This window comes from Portunus trituberculatus, chromosome 48 (assembly GCF_017591435.1).
Source record: "Portunus trituberculatus isolate SZX2019 chromosome 48, ASM1759143v1, whole genome shotgun sequence".
Lineage (NCBI taxonomy): Eukaryota > Metazoa > Arthropoda > Malacostraca > Decapoda > Portunidae > Portunus > Portunus trituberculatus.
The window spans coordinates 9,209,762-9,230,924 of record NC_059302.1 but is presented as its reverse complement, the minus strand read 5'-3'; the positions used below and the strand labels follow the sequence as shown (position 1 = coordinate 9,230,924).

Sequence of the window (21,163 nt, the reverse complement as noted above, 5' to 3'; positions counted from 1 at the left end):
GATGGGTCAGCATGGCCCTCCATCGGCAAGGAGAAGAGGACCACCTATGGAGGAGTTTCAGGTGTTTGCCAGTATTTTTACTTTAAGGAAAGACTAATCCATTAAGGAAGGAATATGGTGATTGTGATAGTGAAGTAAAATTGGCAAATGGAGTACAAGTTTCTTACTATAGTAAAACTAAATTGTACTGACCCAAAGGGTGGTGTTCGCCATTCTGCCAGATTTCCAACCAAAACATCCAGCCTACACCACTCATGGTTCTTTAATCATAGCATGTATTATAAAAAACAGCATTCTAAAGATATTCTGACTATTTCATTAAATAGCAGGTGATACAAACAAGTGTTATATACCAAATCAAATGAAGGTATATCATGTACATGTATGACAATGGAGTATATCAGGTCAGGCAACATTGCCACCTGACCTCAAGAGAGATTTTCCCTTGGGGTAAGGGGAGGTGTGAAGTCAGATCACCACGCAGGTGCAAATCGACTCTCTTCTCATCTGATTGCCACGATGGAAGGACACGCTGACGCTTCCCAGTCTTACTGTGTGCTGTACAACCAAACCAAGGAATTCATCAACAGAATGAATAGATAGTTCTTAAAAGAAAAAGTAAATTGAGGACGACTTTTAATCACAAATCAAGCGAGGAAGAGGACAGCAGATGCAGCTGGCATATCTGAAGACATGGTGATGAGGATTTGTTCCAGAATAAACAAGATATGCACCACAGCACCACAATCCTGTTAGCATGTGTTTACTTCTCAAAAAAAAAAAAAACGCTTTGCAACGATAACAAACTTTGATGACTTTGAGAGATCAGCTTGGGGCAATAACTGAAACAAAATAGTTTTTTTTCTCCCCTCTCACTCATTATATTGGACTGGGCATCTCAAAAGGACATAACAGTAAATATTAGGTAAATGATAAGCCTCATTTTCACTTTTATAACCAGTACCTTTACTGTATTTAATTTACCTAGGGCATCTTCATGTCTTGTTCCCCCATTTTTTTTTAGGGAAGTCATGCATTAAATTTAATAAAAAAGTTATTACGTTTTCTCGGAAATAATGAGTGAATATGGCAACATCTCATGGATTATCAGGCCAGTACAATTTAGTTTAACTATAGATAGTTTGTACAAATCCTTCAAAAAATTATTCTTAAGCAATGCTACAAACAAGATGGTTGTAAAATTGCCAAAGAATTTTTTCTGTATCAAGATAATTCTTTAATAGAGGGAGGATCATCTTAATATAACAGTTTTATTATAAATAGAATGTAGAAACAGTAAACAGGAGTGAGCGTTAATATATCGTCAGTCTTTCTGCACCCTTGATGTAGAATATCCAAGTTGATTGACATTTTAAAAGAGTATATAGAATTGTATCTTTAATATTAATCATGACGCAGGAAAATTTTTAAAATAAGAATCCTTCTAGGTAATGCCATCCGACCCATTGCTCTGCGTGCCGTTACTGCCATTGGTCGAGCCTTGCCAGGCTTCCCAATTTTGGCTACGGGTGGGATAGATTCCGCAGATGCAGGACTGCAATTCCTCTTGGGTGGTGCCTCAGCCCTTCAGGTAATACTCTTACTGATTCATAAATATCAATACTTATTTAGGTATGTATTGTATGAATTAACTGTCTCTGAACTAAAAGGAACACTTGAGTTTTATATTTACATTGCCAGGCCAGCAAAATGAAGTTTTGTGAGGTTTTATATCAAGTAACTCAAGGAAAGAATTCAGCAATGACAGAGAATCTTGTCCTATACTCAGGTTTGCAGCTCAGTGCAGAACCAAGATTTTACCGTGATTGAAGACTACCTGATGGGGCTCAAGGCTCTCCTCTATCTCAGGACCTTGAAGTCCAAGAAAGACTGGATGGGACAGTCTCCCCCAACACCAAAACACCAGCTTGGAAAGTCTGTGGTGCAGCTCAGTGATGTGGTGGGAGAGGTGAGTTTTCTGTCTTTAAAATTCTTCCACTCATATCTATACCTCATGTGTTACTTTCCTCTTTATGTATGTACTTAGCTTTCATTCTCCTGAAACTGTTTATCAACATACTTGTTCCTAATTTTATTTCACTTTTGACTTCAGAGCTTACCCAATTTTGGCCCATACAAAGAGGAGAAAGAGAAGAGGATAGCCAACCACAAGATCAACCACGGTTTGCCACAGACACAACTTCAACCACGTTTGACAGAGAACCCTGAAGGTGATATCCCAAGCTTGGAAGATTTGGTGGGTCTAGCACTGCCCATGGTGGGTGCTTATGGAGAGCTGGACAATAAGCAACAAAAGGTGGCACTCATTGATGAGGTAATGAAGCAACACATATCAAGTTAACTTAGAAATGATTGCATATTGCATTGTAATTTTTAGACATTTTATTAATAAAATATTGAAATATTTTTTATGACTATACTTATAGTTATGATGTAATAAATAAATTTTTGATATTTTTTATATTTGCACACTCATTCTCTGGAGGGAAGTATTGTTTTTGCACTCCTGTAGGACCATACATACAGAAATACTACCAGACAGAATTACCAACTATCTTTTTGCTAGTGACAAGCCCAAATCAGTCACATTTCCCAGGATTTGAAGTTTACCATATAGGTTGATTCAAACATGCTAACCTCTTGCACCATTTAGTTATTACTTGGATTGCTGTGCATACAAATCATTCATGTTCTTGTGTTTTGCAGGACATGTGTATCAATTGTGGTAAGTGCTACATGACCTGCAATGATTCTGGGTACCAAGCTATCCTCTTTGATCCCAAGACTCACCTAACCAAGGTTACAGATGACTGTACTGGCTGCACCTTGTGTGTATCTGTGTGCCCAATCATCGACTGCATCCAGTACGTTTACTCTTCTAAAGGATGGCATATTATCTCAGTATAATATTAAAATCAAAGGATCATTGGAAAATACCTAGACTTAGTTTTGTTTTATTGAATCTCAAAAAGAGTTGAAAGTAATGTTAATACAATTGAGTTCTTAGTGAGAATATGAGGTAACAAATAAGAGAACAAAGCCTCAGTCATGTCTTTTATCTTCCACTCTTTAAGGGAACATTCTAACAGTTGTTGTTGATAGTAAGGTAGGGATTTCTCGATTTATGCGAGTTCAGAATATGCGATTTTAAAATAACACTAGGTAAAAACCGTAGTCATTTTTTCACATTACACGAATTATTTTGAATAACACGATGTCAAGGAAATCAATTTACACAGCTGGTTTAGTTCTGTGATGGGGACTCTTGTCAACATTGTGTGAGCACAATCCACAAAAGTTCTTATTATCAATTTAACAATAAAATATCAGTAATGACACCTAAATAATGTCCTTCTTTGATGCAATATTGTATTATTATAAATATCTGCCAGGAGGAGTATGATCAGTTTTCCAAAAACTCAAACAAACAAACCTTGCCGCACACAACCTGCATGTGTCAGGCATAATCTTCTACTATTTATCATGTTTCTTTTGTTTGGATACACTATCTAACTGTTCCTAAAAAGTAGTAATATGATGTCAAAATAATTTAGATAAAAAAAAATTACTTCAAGGACCTGTTTCTTTCTATATATTTAAAGTTAACAGCCCTAAGAGAGTCAGTGGAGTGACGGTCAAGAATTCTGTGAGACATGACGATAACTATGTAGAATACAGCCAGAGTAGATGTCACTAAGTCTTCCCCATTTGTACTACAAACATGTACTGTACAGTTTAGTTCAGGAATCGTGTTCACTTTATGCAATCACTTCAGGAATGTACCCCTCACATAATTCGAGAAATCCCTGTACTGTACAGAGCAGGAAAAAAAAACATTGCATCTTTATCATCCACTTTTTTGGAAGAGACATAACTCAGGTATCATGGCTTTCTTCCCAGGATGGTGGAGCGCACAACACCCTACATACCAAAGCGAGGCATCCCTCTGAATAAGGGTGTGGTGCCGCGCATTGCAGCTGTGGCGCCTCCTGATTTGTCTGTAGCCTGAAGATGGAGGAGACAACCACCTTCTAAGGCCAGCCTTGTCCGTAAAGGCCTAGAGATGGGAACAGAGAAGAAACACTAATTCATATGATGTTAGTCACAGTAAATATTGTCTCAAAGTATTAGCTGGTCATCTCTATTTTCTAATATTTTTCCTACTCTAATTGTAACCTTTCATATGGTACATATTTAGTAATAGAAATTTATTTGATTACTATCTGCTAATGGTAGTAACTGTTATCCATGAAAATAAAAGTGTATTATTTGATGCTTCTTCAAAGTTTAATGATGATCTGTAGAAAATTTAACTGCTTCCATTCACAGCTGTGATCATAAGCCTTGAAACCAGTGACAATATACAGAGCTGGGTGTTATGGCATGGAGTTGCGACTTTGCAACTTTGCCGCAACTTTAAACAGGAGCAGACATTTTTTTTTTTTTTTTTTTTTTTTTTTTCTAAAGCAGACTTTTTTTTTTTTTTTTTTTTTTTTTTTTTTTTCTAAGAAACTGCAGTGGCTGAAGGAGAAGATGGAACATGAGGATACGGAGGAGGAGGAGGACCTATAGATATTAGTTTAGGCTGTGTTTTAACAAAAAAAGTTATATATGTTTCTCTGCTTTACAAGACCACATTTCTGTTATCATGCTAAAGTTTACTTTGTAATTTAGCAGAATTACACTGGGAAAAAAAGTCAGTCGAAAAGTCATTCGTAGCACTGGGGTGGCCAAAAAAATGAGACATAAATTCAGTCACACCAGATCCAGCAGCAAAGTTACACAGTTGAAGTCACACGTGAAAAAAATTAAGGTTGAGCCCAGCTCTGACAATATATTACATCATTTCATAATAAAATCTATATGTAAAAAATAAGAATCTGGTGATAATGGTCTGCATCCTGGAAAATAGGCTCTAAAATTAGTTGTTGTTTTCAAGGATTCCTGTCCAGCTGCTGATAAATAATAAAATGAAAGACTTCCTGGCTCATTCTTTAAATTCCTTAAATATAAGATTTCAGAATTTATGCCCATTGTTCTGAAGCTAATGTATGCTGTTGTCTCCCCATCTCTCTCTCTCTCTCTCTCTCTCATTCACCTAAATGCCTTAGTCCCAGTGGTGTTTCTATAGGATTTACAGTCCGAGGCCACGCACCAATGTTTACATGGCTGACAGCGCCACCTGGACTTTTATTCTCTTCATTATTTTTTTTTTTTTTTTTTTTCCATTTTAACAAAATAGTTTGATACTAATGTGCAAGTTGAGAGAGAGAGAGAGAGAGAGAGAGAGAGAGAGAGAGAGAGAGAGAGAGAGAGAGAGAGAGAGAGAGAGAGAGAGAGAGAGAGAGATGGGGGTAGTGAAGGAACAATGAGAAGTATGGAAGTGGGGAAAAGAAATGAGAAGGGAGATGTGGAGGTGGTAGGAAACAAAGCAGACCTATGATACATATGGAAGACAGCTCTAGCCACTGATAGCTACCATGACAAAGGATGAGAGATGTCACTTTTATTTGAAATATAGGTAGGAAAACTGCTTTATCAAGTACGAAATCATCTGTACAATTTAGTTTCAGCATTTTTCATATATAGTGCATATCAGTGCCATATGATATAAGAATTCTGAAGAAACATAAGATCTGACTAACCTTCAATGCTAAACAGTTTCAGAACAGCTAGTAAAGTCTTGTGTATATTACAAATTCCTTGTTCATAGTGAAGTCTTCTGTGTTGGCTTCATCTTGTTCATCTTACTAAGGATGCAATAATCAAAGGTTTCTTCATAGGAATCTACTGGAGAAGTTTCATCAATGTCATATCTGAAAATAAAGAAAAATTATATTACACATGTTCATATATATATCAAACACCTTGTTTATACCAAAGTGAAATTTTGTCATTTAACATAAATGACAAAAGCAGAGAATGGTGTGACGATGCTGAAGCTGGGAATAGGATACCAAGTAGCTACTTAACCCCTTCACTACCGACTCCGTCACTCGCGCTGCACAACCCCCATCCCCACACCATGTTTTGTTGGGGATGCTGACATACAAAGACATTTCATTTCATCCCTTGTGACATCAAACCATTTTTTTCCCATAAACATTTTGGCACTTATTGTTGGGTTGTCCATGAAAAACTTGGCTGCATGGACTTTCGTCCACAAACACAGCAACTCTACTACCTCGTCTGACATGAATAGCTGGAAGCAGTTCAAAGCACTTATGTCATTCCTTGCTACATCAGGATGAACGCCAGAGAAATCCTCAGTCAGGACCAGAACAGTACCAGGACGCTGGTCAGCAAAGGGATCAGATGAGAGAAAGTGTGGAGGGAAGCATGCAGTGCAGGGCTGTGTGGCGGCACGCCATTTCCATCACTTTCTTCCTCGGAGCTATTGGCCTCATTGTCATTTTCTGGCAAATATTCCTCATCTGAGTCACTGATGAGGCCTTCTGATTGAGTCTCATTGTCCTCAGAATCCTGTAATTCATCTAAAAGATCCAGGTCACCCTCAGAATCACTCAAGGATGACAATGACGACACCATTACGTGACACTGGCACACTGCCTGCCGGCCACCACCCCTCCCTTCAGGCCTCACGATCCCCCCCAAGCCAACTTACCCAATGTCCTTGAAAACAAAAGGTGCCAGTTAGTCACTTTGTCACTGAATCATAAAAAAACACACAAACCGAGTAAATGAAGCCCTATTGGAGCAATGATGTATGCATGTACTTCATCGGTTCAGTAGCGAAAATTTAATATGACGTACTATGATATGTCATCGGTAGCGAAGGGGTTAAGCCAACATATAACTGGGTCTATGAAACCCCTTGAATGCTACTGAATGACAGATGAAAAGGGCTAAGAAATATATATAAGTGAGGGAAATAGTAAAGAATAAAGCCTTGACCAGATAAAAAAAGAAAAAAAGTTTCTGGATGGGGAAAGACAGGCTAATCTACTGATGCCATACCATGGAGAATATTCCCAGAGATTACATGACTCACTGAATAGCAGTGCAACAGTCAGAGAAAGGATGACTAACACTATTTCCATCAGGTAGACTACTGTCCCAATCTTGTTCATTTGCATGACAAATAAGTTTTGATAATGAATGTATCAAAATGACCAATAACTTGTATGCAGACCTGCACTTTTTGAAGAAATTCATGCCATCTGGGTTGTGTTTGAAGACAGTGAGCACCACTTTCTGCATCTGGTTAGAGAAAGCCATAAGCTCCAGGACCTGCATCATGAACCGCCCAAGTCCCTTCCTCCGGGATGACTCCTCCAGTTGTAGCTCATAGCTGGAAATTATAAGTCTATCAGAACTTCCTCTTTGATAGTTTATAGTTTATCAACATTTTTCATGACCCTATCTCTCTACAATATACTAATTTCCAAAGCTGAAGGGTGTCCTGTGTAACAGGGACACGTGGTGGCCCTTACCAATACAAAACCTCATCCCCATAATCCATGTCAAAACGAAAGTGAGAAAATGCTAGAGGTTTGTTTACTGCCTTGTCCAGCACAATCAAGTACCAAGCAGCATCCTCTGTCATCTCCTCCACCTTCTCATCCTCATGCCAACCCTGATTGCTCTTCTCGTACCTTAACAGGGGAACATAAAGTAATAGAATCAGAAGAATCAATATAAAATAACAGGTTTTACACATTTGCAGCCACATAATGAAGAATATTATTATATCTATTATATCTGAGTTAAATGGATTGTTATAATATTCAAAATTCATTATTTTACTTGTATGAATAGTACTGTGAAAAAATGCTTAAATCACCATGCCCATATATATATATATATATATATATATATATATATATATATATATATATATATATATATATATATATATATATATATATATATATATATGAAACATTGGAGAAATAAAGCACTCCTGCGACTCCGAGTTTCCTTACACCACCAACCCACCAATCTGTTCCACTTCATGGCAAAATATTATGTATATATATATATATATATATATATATATATATATATATATATATATATATATATATATATATATATATATGAGTCGCCCTGTGCCATTTTGTCGTAACCCCGTCAACCCTACTTTCGAGTAAAACGCGCTCAAAGTTAAACACTGAAAACGCGCATGAAATCGATCAGAATTATATAAGATTATACATCAAATGAAAGATCTCGGGTAGTTTTGTTTAGTTATGGTGGTTTTCAATAGTAAATCTGAAAATTTTAGGTTCATGTCGGTAGATTTTTTTAGCCTATTTCCGTAGCGGTAAATTTTTTTAGCTGAAATGGTTTCTAAGGTGCTAGTTTAAGAATACATTTTAAAATTAGGAGTGTGTGAAGATTTCATGATGATAGCTGCAAAACTCGATTTTATATGAATTTTTTGAGCGAAAAATAAATAATTTATTATTAGCGCAACTTTCATTATCCTTCCAAGTATGTTTCATTTTCTATTATTGTTCGAAAGGGTTGACTAAAGGTAAAAGTATGTACTTATGCATTGTCTTTACCTAAAATACAATCCAAGGCTGGAGAAGTTGAAGGGCGCTGGTAGAAGCCACAACTTCAGGAAAAGTACCATAGGTCTTGCCATGGCGAGTTAAAGGCGGAGAGAGAGAGAGAGAGAGAGAGAGAGAGAGAGAGAGAGAGAGAGAGAGAGAGAGAGAGAGAGAGAGAGAGAGAGAGAGAGAGAGAGAGAGAGAGAGAGAGAGAGAGAAGGAAAACATGCCTCTCATTGGCTGAGGCGCGGCGTGGGTGTGACGTCACACGCTTACGCGCTGCTGATTGGCTGGCTGCCAGCAGCTGTGAGCGTGGAGATACGACAACACAGCTCGGGATACAACATGTTAGTCTCGACTTTCCCTGTCATGCTTTTGCGTGACTTTGCACCTTGTTTTAGGTGCCCAAATGGTCGAGTTTGGCTTGGCCGACCTTAGCATATGACTTTTACACCCTTCCCCTACACCGAGCAACTGTTAACTCAAAATCTCAATTTTCCAGGGTTATGACAATATGGCACGGGGTGTCTCATATATATATATATATATATATATATATATATATATATATATATATATATATATATATATATATATATATATATATACAGTAAGGTCTCGGTTTACGTCAGAGTTACGTTCCTGAAACATGACATAAGTCGATTTTGTACGTAACTCGAGTTTCCGTACATTTCAAAGCATATTATCGAGTTTTCAACCAATCATTGTTTATGGTCATTCAGGTAAGTTAAAGGTTATATTGTTATATTATTTACAACTATATAGAAATATGAAATACAAGTTTGTTTTTGTTGTTGATTAGGGCCACGAACGCGAAGGACTGCAGGTTGCAGAGAGGGGTGGCCCTGAGGCCGCCAGGAGGGTGGGCAGGTCGAATGTTGTGATGCCCAGGGCAGACAGCTGGGAGCGTAGTGCAGTGCGGTTGGAGTAGAAGCGTGGGCAGCGGGGCAGGAAATGCAATAGGAAAGGGCAATAGGGATCAGCAGACAGGCGCAGATGGTGCAAGTGAGCTGCGAGTGTCGTGTGGCCCAGGCGAAGGCTCCGGAGTTGTTACTGTTGTGATGGGTGTGCGAACCCTCAAGGTCGTCAACCTCCCCCTTGTCATGGTAACGGGCTTCCCATTTTCTTCTTCACTTCCTCACACACAGCTGCTGCCTCCCTTCTCATGTCTTTAATTACGTCCTCTTTTTCTTGTAGCGTAATGGTTTTCCTTTTCTTAGCATCACTGCTGTCACTAAGGAGTTTTCTCTTTGGTGCCATTGAGCAAGATACTAAGAACTTGAGTCAGTAAACGCAGAAGTAGGATAACACTCTTGCCAGGGGCGACGGTGTGGTGGAACTGAGGCAGGGTGTTATTGTATTCAAGTGTGAGGCGGGCGGTGTGACAGGTAACCACCAACAATAACAATAAATCCCGCGCTTTACGATTTATACATTTTCAATTTTTTTAATCTTAAATTGTCTTATAGTGGACTGACGTAACTACAAGTTTGACGTAACTCGAGACCGACGTAACCCGGGACTTTACTGTGTATATATATATATATATATATATATATATATATATATATATATATATATATATATATATATATATATATATATATATATATATATATATATATATATATATATATATATATATATATATATATATATATATATATATATATATATATATATATATATATATATATATATATATATATATATATATATATAGTAATACTTCGGTTAACGAACGTTCGTTTAACGAATTTCCGGTTTAACGTACTATATAAAGTTAGACCAAAAAGTACACATAACGTACAACCACATCCGTTTTAGCAAATTTTCTGGGTTTGAATTTACCGGGTGAGGGACCGAACGCGGTAGTTTCGCTGTGATTGGCTGGCTCCCCGCCTCTGTCTCTAGCGCTCCTGGAGCTGGATGCAAGATTCTTTAACAATGTCAGAGCAATCTCTTGCAGCAAAATAGCATCCATGAACGCTTGGAGGGACGGTGACAAGGTTGCTATCAGGTTGCTCTGAGGTTGCTGGTGTTACTGTCTTGTACAGTAAAACCTCAGCTCACGACCATAATTTGTTCCTAAATCCTGTTCGTGACCCGATTTGTTCGTCCCCTGAATTAATTTTTCCCATAAGAATGTATTGAAATACTATTAATCCGTTCCAGACCAAAAAAAAAATCATACTTTTGTCCATAAAACTCATTCAAAATAGAACTTTAATGTATGCATGACATGAACAAAATAATTATGAAAAGCCTAAATTGTTTTACTTACCTAAATGCTATCAAAATGATCAGAAAATGAATAAAAAAGAAAAGGTTATTTACTTGAGACTGGATGTTGATGGCATGATGGAATGGAGGAGAGGAGGATGAGGAGGAAGACAGACAAGATCCGATGTGTGCAGCGTGCCAGAGCTACACAACAGCTGTGTAGCGTCACAAGTCAGTGCCACTATGTGGGTCCCCGTTATAGTGAACATCAGCGTGGGAAACATGGAAAGATTGCCAGTCTTCGTCTCTGCCTTGGAAGACCTTTGCCTGCTGGGGATTGACTTCCTCACACGTGTAGGAGCAAGTTTGGACTTCCAAGAAGGAAAGTTTAAAGGTACGTGGCCAGGAAGTTCCTTTGATCGTCGGAGGTGATGCTCAGTGTGAGAGGACCGGGCAGTAGGGCGGTGTTCCTTGCCAAGCAAGTGAGGAAAAAGCTGCGATGGATGTGCCACAATCTGCAGTACCTGGACATGGCCAGGATGATGACAGCAACGCTGAGAGCCACCAGAGCAGCGAGGATAACGCCGAGGAAGCTACAGTAGAGTGCGCCGGTAACATCACCATGCCCAGGAAAAACAGGAGAAAATCATGGTGGCACAGAGATTATGTTATGTAATATTTTTCGTATGTTCCTGTTTCTATTTTCTTTTGTGCTTATGTCTTGTTTTGTTGTTGTGTGATAGCCGGGTTGGCTATCACACAAACGGCTCGCCTGCCGGCGAGCCGTTTAACCGCGTTCGTCCCCCGAAATATCGTTTGTCCCCTGGGTCGAAATATATTGACAAATTTTTTGGTCGTCTCCCGAATTGTTCATCCTTAGAGACGTTCACCAAGCGAGGTTTTACTGTATATGCATTAATGTTCACAAAACAACATTTCTATTAGCTTTTTACAAACCTTGCCCCCAAGAAAGGATTGTTTTGTAATGCACAAAGTGAAATCTTACATGGAATACCAAAAAATAAAGCAGAGATGAGATGAGCCACAGACAAAGCGGGAGACTCGCGTCCACTCAGCCGCTTCTTCTTCTTGTGACCCTTTTGCTTGCGTGTTACTTTCATCATGATGTTTATGTTTTTCACTCCTCTATTGCCTGCTATAATGGATATCATATCTTAGTATTCATATACGCTCATGCCATGAGGATAACCTCGACTCCGTGGCATTATTAATGAAATACTGCGGTATTTCATTAGTAATTCACTATTACTCACTGCCACGGAGTCGAGGTTATCCTCATGGCATGAGCGTATATGAATACTAAGATATGATATCCATTATAGCAGGCAATAGAGGAGTGGAAACAAATATCATGGGGAAAGACAACACGCAGGCTAAAAGGGTCACAAGAAGAAGAAGTGACCGAGTCGCCGCGAGTCTCCCGCTTCGTCTGTGGCTCATCTCATCTCCGCTTTATTTTTTGGTATTCCATTAACATTTCACTTTATGCATTACAAAACAATCCTTTCTTGGTGACAAGGTTTGTAAAAAGCTAACAGAAATGTTTTGTGAACACAAATGCGAGAATGCGAGAATTTGGATGTAGCTCCTCTAACTTCCAAAGACTCATATGACATCATAAAAGTAGTGGTACACCAGTGGCCCAATATGCTGCCAAACGTTTATATAATTTTTTTTTTTTTTAACCCATGTGGTATGTTGGGGACCAGCCTAGAACGCATCCCCCCCATTTCCATTATTTCCTATGGGAAAATTACGTCCGCTTAACGAATTTTCGCTCTACAAACAGCTTTGACACGCCCTATCCTGTTCATTAAGCAGAGTATTACCGTATATATATATATATATATATATATATATATATATATATATATATATATATATATATATATATATATATATATATATATATATATATATATAAGAAAAATTAACACTTGAAATCTTCACACACATAATGTGTTTTGAAAATTAATAATTACTACTGATTGATTTCATTCATAAAAGAAAGAAAAGAAATGGTGTGTATAGGAAGCTTACACCCTAAGGATTAATTTGCTAAATGTTAAAAAAAAATCATATGGTTGAAACTTGAGATATAAATTTCAATACTGGAATACTATAAGAGCTATTTCTTTCATTTAAAAAAAAAAAAAAAAAAAAAGGCACTTGGAGCATTCTCATGCAGCACTACTCATATTCAGTTACTAAAGTTCAGATCTTAAACATTAACTATTGCATGGAAGACAAAGAAAATGTCTTGGGATGTGTAATCAAAGGTTATAGAATAAGGTGAATGTTTTTTATCAATGAAATGTACATACCTATGGATAGCATAGAATAATATTTTACATACATATAAGACCCCTGGACTGACAAATTATTTATTATTCTCTGTTCATGTGACTTACAGAGGTCGCATATTCTCCTTGCAAAGATTCATGGCCCACTGTAGTAACTCTGGCTCCAGCTCCTTCACTTTCTTGCATATTAAACTACAGGTCAGGCCATTGCGCTCATAGTTGACAAACGAAGGGAACTTGGAGAGTGGATCTGTCTATAGTATGCTTTTTAGTAAGAATTCACTAATAAAATCTTAGAAACAAGAATATCTAGCCAACATTCAGTAACCAACTGGTAAAACACACACACACACACACACACACACACACACACACACACACACACACACACACACACACACACACACACATGGCCCGGTAGCTCAGTGGTTAGAGTGCTGGCTTCACAAGCCAGATGACCGGGGTTCGATTCCCTGGCCAGGTGGAGATATTTGGGTGTGTCTCCTTTCACGTGTAGCCCCTGTTCACCTAGCAGTGAGTAGGTACGGGATGTAAATCGAGGAGTTGTGACCTTGTTGTCCCGGTGTGTGGTGTGTGCCTGGTCTCAGGCCTATCCGAAGATCGGAAATAATGAGCTCTGAGCTCGTTCCGTAGGGTAACGTCTGGCTGTCTCGTCAGAGACTGCAGCAGATCAAACAGTGAATTACACACAGAATTGGCCAAAAACTATTATCAAACAAGTTCAAGACAGCATGCAAAAACTGGACCAAGAGGTGGAGGAAGTGACCAGGTTAGGAAGATACAGTGAAGGGGGTAGGAGACCAATGAAAGTGAAAATGAGATCCCAAGCGGCAGTAGAGGAAGTTATGGCTATGAAAGGGAAGCTGGCTGATGATACTGAACACAAGGATATATGGATAAAAAGAGATATGAACCAGAAGAGAGGAAAAAGGAGAAAGTGCTAAAAAATGAAGCTAAGGAAAAAAAACGAGAAAAGGACAGAGATCAAGAAAAAGAATTTTTACTAGAGTGTTCTGGATATGAGACTAAAGAAATGATACCTACAGAAGAAGAAGGAGGTCATGGAGGAGGCAAGAGTTTAAGAGTGACTTATATTAATATGAATGGGTTGTTATCCAGCATGTTGGAGGTTAGAGATTATTTGAAAGAGAAAAAGCCGAATGTAATGTGCATCGCTGAAACAAAACTAATAGAGGAGATCCATGTTAACTAAAGAGGAGGCATATAATAGCTGGAGGAAAGACTGGAAGAATAAAAGGGGAGGAGGAGTGCTAATAATGGTTTGTGATAATATATGTGTGGAGGATGTGCAATATGGAGTGGAAAAAGTGGAAGTAATGGGAGTAACAATCAAAACAGAGAAAAATTATAGTTACATATGTGCCACCTAAGACAAATACATGGGGAAATGAAGAACATAAAGATATGTAGAGACGTGATTAAGTGCCTAGATAACAAGATAAGAAGAGACAGAAGAATACTTTTAGTTGGAGACTTTAACTGTAAAAAAGCAAACTGGAGAGAGATGGAAGTAATGGATAATGCTGGACAATGGAGCGAGGAAGTGTTACAGTTGACTGGTTAATACAATGGATCAGCGGGTGTAAGAGTCAACAAGGTACAGGGGGAAAGAAGAACCATCGTTGCTTGATCTAGTATTCACAAAAAAAAAAGAGCCCCCTCCAATCATACAATACCTTAGTGCAATGGGAAGAAGTGATCATGTGACATTAGAGATGCAAATACAGGAGGAGGATGAGATAAGTTACAGAGAAGACTACAAAGGAGAGAGATTAAATTATGCAAGAGCAGATTTTGAAAAATTAAGGATAATTTTTGCTGATTACATACAGAAAGACAATACAAGGAAATATGAAATATTCTTACAGAAATATAATGAAGGAGTAAAAAAATATGTATCTGTTTATAGTTAGAAAAAAATACACACTTAGTACAATGCTAGATGCATACAAACTAAAAAGGCAAAAGATAAAGCTTAGAAGAAACTCATAAAACAGAGAAATGACAATAACAGACAGCAATATAGGGATGCGAGAAATGCATATATTAGAGTAAGGAGAGAGGAAAAAAGAAACTTTGAGAAAGATGTGGTGAATAAAAGCAAAGACGACCCCAAATTTTTCAACAAGTTTATAAATGGCAAAACGAAGAACAAGGAAATAATAGAAAAAATAATTAAAGAAGGGAAGACATACCAAACAGAGAAAGAAATATATAAAATAATGAATGAGAGCTTCAAAATAGTGTTCACTGCAGAAGATTCCACAAAACCTAATTGGACATTGCATTGCCAAGGATTACAGGAAATCACAGTGCACAAGGAGGATATTGGAAGATTATTGGATAAGTTGAATGTCAGAAAAGCAATGGGGCCAGATGGTGTATCAGGCTGGGTGTTAAAAGAATGTAAAGAGCAACAACTGGATCCAATTTGGGAAATAATTACAAGTTCAATAAATGAAGGGAAAGTTCCACTAGAATGGATGAGAGCCAGCCAACGTAATACCGATATTCAAAGGAGGAAAGGCAACTAAACCACTAAACTACAGACCAGTGTCACTTACAAGTGTTTTGGGGAAGTTGTGTGAAATAATTATCAAAGAAAAATGTGTTAAATTTCTAGAAGAGGAACACATCATATTGAACAGATAGTTTGGGTTCAGGACAGGGCGGTCATCTGTATCAAACTTATTAAGCTTCTACTCGACAGTTATTGCAGGACTGGGAAACAGAGATGGATCGGTGGACACAGTATACCTGGATTTAAAAAAGGCTTTTGAGAAAGTCCCTCATGGAAGACTACTTTGGAAACTAGAGAACATAAGAAAACTGTGAGGAAATTTGCTAGAATTGACAAGAGATTATTTGAAGGATAGGGAGATGAGAACTGTGATCAGAGATACATACTCATCTTGGGGTGAAGTAACAAGCAGAGTGCCACAAGGGTCAATGTTAGCCCCCATTATGTTTTAGATTTATGTAAACGACACTCACATTGCGGTAAACAGTTATATAAATTTATTTGCTGATGATGCAAAGCTGCTGAGAGTTATCAAAACCAGAGAGAACTGTCTGCTATTAAAGGAAGATATAAACAAGATCTATGAGTGAAGTAGGAAGTGGAAATTGGAGTTTAATGCCAAGAAATGTCACATAATGGAACTAGGAAAGAGCAAAAGAAGACCAGTATGGAACTATTTAATGGAACAGGAACAAATAATGAAGACTAAAGAGGAAAAGATCTGGGAGTGATCATACAGGAAAATCTGAGATCCGAAAAACACATAAGCAAGATATTTGGATTATCATATAAAATGTTGATTAAAGATATGATGAAAATAATCATCGCCAGCATGATACGTCCAATGCTGGAATATGCAGCAGTGGTGTGGTATCCAAGCTCTAAAAAGGATATAAGAAAATTAGGAAGGATACAGAAGATTGCTACAAAGATGGTGCTGTAACTAAAGAACCTAACATATGAAGAACGACAGAAGGAAATGGGACTACCACCCTTACAAGATAGAAGAAGAGAATGAGGGGACCTAATAACAATGTACAAGGTAGTCAATGGCATTGAAAAGATATACAAGGAAGACCTGGTGTTGGTGACAGAAGATAGAAGGACAAGAGGACAAGTAAAGATCAGCATGAGGCAGTGTGTGAAGGATACTGGAAAATACACTTTTCCACACAAAATGGTGAAGTGGAATGCATTGGATAATGAAGTTGTTACAGCAAATAATGTGCATAACTTTAAGGGAAAATTAGATAAATGGAAACACGGAAACAGGACACTATGAGCCCTGCTCGAACCCTGTACAATACAACTAGGTAAATACACACACACACACACACACTACAGGAAACTATAGGAAAACTAGAAATATCAATATTAAAATGAATGACTGATTTTTTTGATAGGGAAAGAAATGAAGACAGTTGTCAGAGGTAAAAAATAAAATTGGAAAGAGCTAATAATTAATGGATTTACACAACAATAAGTTTTAGCACCAATCATATTTGTTTTTTATGTTAATGACATAATGGGAGGAGTGACTAGCTATATGAGTCTCTTTGCTGATGATGCAAAGATATGAGGAGCGTATCAAATCAGGAAGACTGTGAAGCACTGAATCAACACTAATTTCAAATAAATGAATAATCAATGAAATGGAACACTGACTTCACTGGCAAAGGGGCAGCATGATAGAGATTGGAAAGAGGGCAAGAACAAAATTAACTTATTACTTGGGAAATTAAGTAATTGTTAAAAGGATGAAAGAAAAGTACCTGGATAACCATTTCAAAGAAACTGTCGTATGAGAAGCATATTAATGAGATTACTGGATAAACTTATAAGCTGCTTAATTAGAAACATCAAGGTGGTGTTCACATACCTTAATGAGGTTATAATAAAAAAAGCTGATAACAATGATACGTCTGCAATTGTAGTATACAGTATTAGTGTGGTTACCAAATCTAAAAGAAGATATCAGGAAGATAGAAAGAATCCAGAGAGATCCAACAAAAATCCCCATATACCTAAGAGAATGCTATTATGAAGAGATGTTGAAGAGTTTTGGATTAATTATACTGGAGAAAAGGAGGAAAAAAAGTTATTAGATAGCACTCACTATATAGGATACTGGAAGGGACAGAGAAGTTGGACAGAGATGATATTGTGAAACTTGATAAGAGGAGTATCAGAGGGCATGAAAGATAAGTGAAAATGAGCGACTGCAGAAGAGACAGGAAGATATATAGCTTTCCTCACATAAGCATAGCAACGTGGAACAAACTGGATGATGAAACCATGTGTGCAAAGACAATACATAAATTTAAGGAAAATTTGGATAAAAACAGATCTGGAAGCAGAGCAGCACGAGCCTAATGTGGCTCTTTTCCTGTCTCACACAACTACGAAAATGCACACAGAAACACACACACACACACACAAATGTGATTTTGCAGAGAAACATTTCTTAGAAAAGTATAATTTTGAATCTTGAATCTGGGTGATACAGTTTGCTGGAAAAAAAGAAGAAGAAAAAAAAAACTACCTCATAGTTGTCATCACTCCTAGAATGTCCTACTACTTACCTGTGCATTGGCTTGGTTGACCAGCAACTGAGCAGCAGCTAGTCTCGCTCTCTCTGCCTTTTGAGCAGCTCGTCGCTCTTTACCCTTCTTCTTTGACTTTAATTTCTTCAAGTCACGTTCCTGTAACATTAATTTCCAAGTTTGAATGCATTTTGGTGTGTAATATTCCTGGCCATTTTTGTGTGCACACCTAGTTTCATTCTTAAAATGCTCCCTGAAGGATACTTGGCCTGAGGTAATTTATGACTACCTCCTGCCACAAAACAAGTAAAAGAGAAAACTCAAGGCTAATTTAACCTTGAATCTCAAAAATTTCAAGTTTAAACATAAAAATGTTAACAGAGAAACCCATTAATATATTCCAGCACAATATGTTACAACCTAAAGGACATTAGTCAGTTTCAACCAGCAATAGAATTTAGGGAGAAAAATTAATTATATTGACAAGTTATACAAGTATGTGCTGCCATCTCAAGACAAAAAAATAAATAAAAATAAAAATAAATTTCTTTAGTGAAGTACTTGGGTTATATATAACATTAATTCCAGAGATATTAGTTTCAATCAAATTCATAGTTTCCTCCGAATACCAAGGTTACCTTGCACCATGATCATCTGCAAGAAGTGTCAAAAGGAAAGGATAGCAAAAGAGGGGATTTCATTAGCACACACATGAAACAATGACTAGATTAATCAGAAAAATATTGTAAAAAAAAAAATCAGCCAAGATAGAAGAGAAAAGCTAGATTTTGAATGTTGTAAGATGTTCAATATTGTGGCTGACTGCAATTACTTTGAGACAAAAAGAAAATTTCACTGCAATAAGGAAACTTTACAATCTCTTGTTCTTCTCATTAAGAACTTGAGAGATGAAGTACCACAGTGTTAGATTACGAAATGTACATAATTATTTTCTTGTTTCTTCACATATAGCCATGAGAGCAGGCCTGATGTTAGCGAGAAGTCCCTATAAGTTCACATACTTTTTATTCCTTCGCATGCACTTCCAACAATACTAAGGTCAACATCTGTTCTCACAGGTTCAGTGTGGAAACCTCTAGTTGTTAGGTTAAATATATGTAATTATAGATAAGTATAATTACATAGACATGTTTAATATCAACATATATTTTACTTCTTACATCTATAATTAGATAATACTTTAACTATAGTATTTAATACATTTGTAAGTGTTCCTAAATGTACGAGTCGATCACCGTGTCAGTGAATTTTTTACTGACGGAGAGCCTGCCGGGGTAGACTGAGTCTAACAATAGCACGGACTGGCCACGACCCGCCTGACAACTGCCAGGGAGCTCTGTACTTGTGTGTATGCAGACTGTCTTAGTATAGCGTAGTTGACTACACGCTTAGTATAGTGATAATATTAACACCCCAGAGAAGACTGTATGAGAGAGACAGTGAAAGCTTGACACTACCACTGTGACCGCTCACCTATAAACTTTAAATTGCCCTTAACACTAACTAGTACGTAAGCACCAATAGGTTAGGTTTCATTTAGTTGAGCTTTGTTCTTTTCAGTGTCATGCTTGAAGACAAAACAACACTTTCCAGATAGATTTTGATGTACTATGATTGAATCTCTGGAATATTAAATGAAAATCTGATTATAGCAGATATGGTTACTAGGTTCATTCAAAGCATATCAAATGTAGTTTCATCTCAAAATGTTACACTTATATAAATTACTCCTTTTGCTGCCCTTGATTCCCCAAGAAAGAAGGAAGACTGCAAGACTTGTTATTCAGATTAAATTGAAATCACATTAGTTTATATCTGAGCTAGGTAGGCTTAGATTCACTCAGTTATTAAATTTAAAGTAGATTATTGTGTGGATCACCATTCAGAAGTGTCATTTTAGTAATTTTATGAAAATTAATAAGTAAAGCTTATTTCCATACTCTTCCCTATAATTCTTAACACTACTATGGATAAAATTACATAGCATTTCTGGACAAGGCTCCTAAACACATTGAAGCCAGCCAGACAAGCATCAATAACCTGGCATATGTCTAGTATACTATCCACATCCCTAATCATATACACAGTGTATTCATGAGAGTAATCATGAAAATGTTGAGGGTCAACGTACATTCATCGTGAGTAAGAGAAGCTGCTTCCTGAATCAGTCCGTAGTTGAATCTTCACCGATGGAAATAACGCGGGAAGCTTAGCGCCAAGATAGACTGTCTCAATTTATAAACATTAAAACATTCATTTGATATTATATACATATATACAGTAATTGTTTTATTATGTTTATATTTATAATAATTTTTTGTTATTTTCCTATATTCAGTTTTCTTTTAAGATTCTGAACATACATACAAATTATTTACTTACTGGTACCTATCTACGATAGGTAGATATTTCTTACCTTATGTTATAGATATAGTAACTGTTTTTCTTAAATCTTTCTTTTAACTTTTTTTCTTTTTTTGGTATTCAGGTGCATTGTATATTTTGGGACCTTAAACAGTATACATAAAAGATATCCCGGAAGCAGGACCTTCAGTCCTGCATTGACAATCTGACATGAAAACTGCCATGGGATTGTTCACTCAGTAATGTTTGGCTCTCTGGTGCAGCATTCTTGTCATCTTCGATGAGGAAAGATAGTTCACGTTAAATAACTTGATGTCATGAAATCACGAGGAAAACTCTCGTTGGGTATGAAGTACAAAGCATATTGTTTGACCTGCATCGCAAAATCATATAACGCGGGAAATTTGACTTCAGAGTAGTCGGAATAATCTGTGTCAAATATTTTGTACTTTGATAGTTTATAGATTTGGCTTGAAATTCTCCGCTAAACATGAATGTGATAGTATCGATGACAGTGAAATTTGCATGTATGCAGATGATATCAACATTTTCAAATCTATCAAA

The 21,163-nt window shown here is 37.1% G+C and overlaps 2 protein-coding genes across 2 annotated transcripts in view; one reads left to right on the top strand and one right to left on the bottom strand.

Moving 5' to 3' along the window:
- The window catches only part of LOC123498405 (dihydropyrimidine dehydrogenase [NADP(+)]-like), a 48,367-nt gene extending 43,889 nt beyond the window's left edge, over nt 1–4,478 (top strand). Inside the window, exons 19-24 of the mRNA XM_045245512.1 lie at nt 1–61; nt 1,449–1,591; nt 1,790–1,969; nt 2,114–2,335; nt 2,728–2,885; nt 3,922–4,478. The exon at nt 1–61 is cut by the window's left edge and continues 59 nt beyond it. Of these exons, the coding sequence (XP_045101447.1) occupies nt 1–61; nt 1,449–1,591; nt 1,790–1,969; nt 2,114–2,335; nt 2,728–2,885; nt 3,922–4,030 (873 nt within the window). The 3' untranslated portion in view covers nt 4,031–4,478. The remainder of the gene's footprint in view (nt 62–1,448; nt 1,592–1,789; nt 1,970–2,113; nt 2,336–2,727; nt 2,886–3,921) is intronic.
- Nucleotides 2,963–20,485, bottom strand: LOC123498521 (N-alpha-acetyltransferase 40-like). The gene is made up of 7 exons (XM_045245698.1): nt 20,367–20,485; nt 18,254–18,373; nt 13,217–13,362; nt 7,476–7,637; nt 7,175–7,333; nt 5,667–5,837; nt 2,963–4,078 (listed from the first exon to the last, which is right to left on the bottom strand). Exons 1-6 carry the CDS (start codon nt 20,370–20,372, stop codon nt 5,729–5,731), a joined length of 702 nt encoding a protein of 233 aa, XP_045101633.1. The 5' UTR covers nt 20,373–20,485; the 3' UTR covers nt 2,963–4,078; nt 5,667–5,728.
- Between the last annotated feature and the right edge of the window lie 678 nt (nt 20,486–21,163).

What these genes read in the sequence shown, in the direction of transcription:
- LOC123498521 (XM_045245698.1), bottom strand. An exon ending in TCAACCAAGCCAATGCACAG is followed by an intron (nt 13,363 to 18,253) that starts GTAAGTAGTAGG and finishes AGCATACTATAG; the next exon opens with ACAGATCCACTCTCCAAGTT. An exon ending in GGGGATGAGGTTTTGTATTG is followed by an intron (nt 7,334 to 7,475) that starts GTAAGGGCCACC and finishes TATAATTTCCAG; the next exon opens with CTATGAGCTACAACTGGAGG.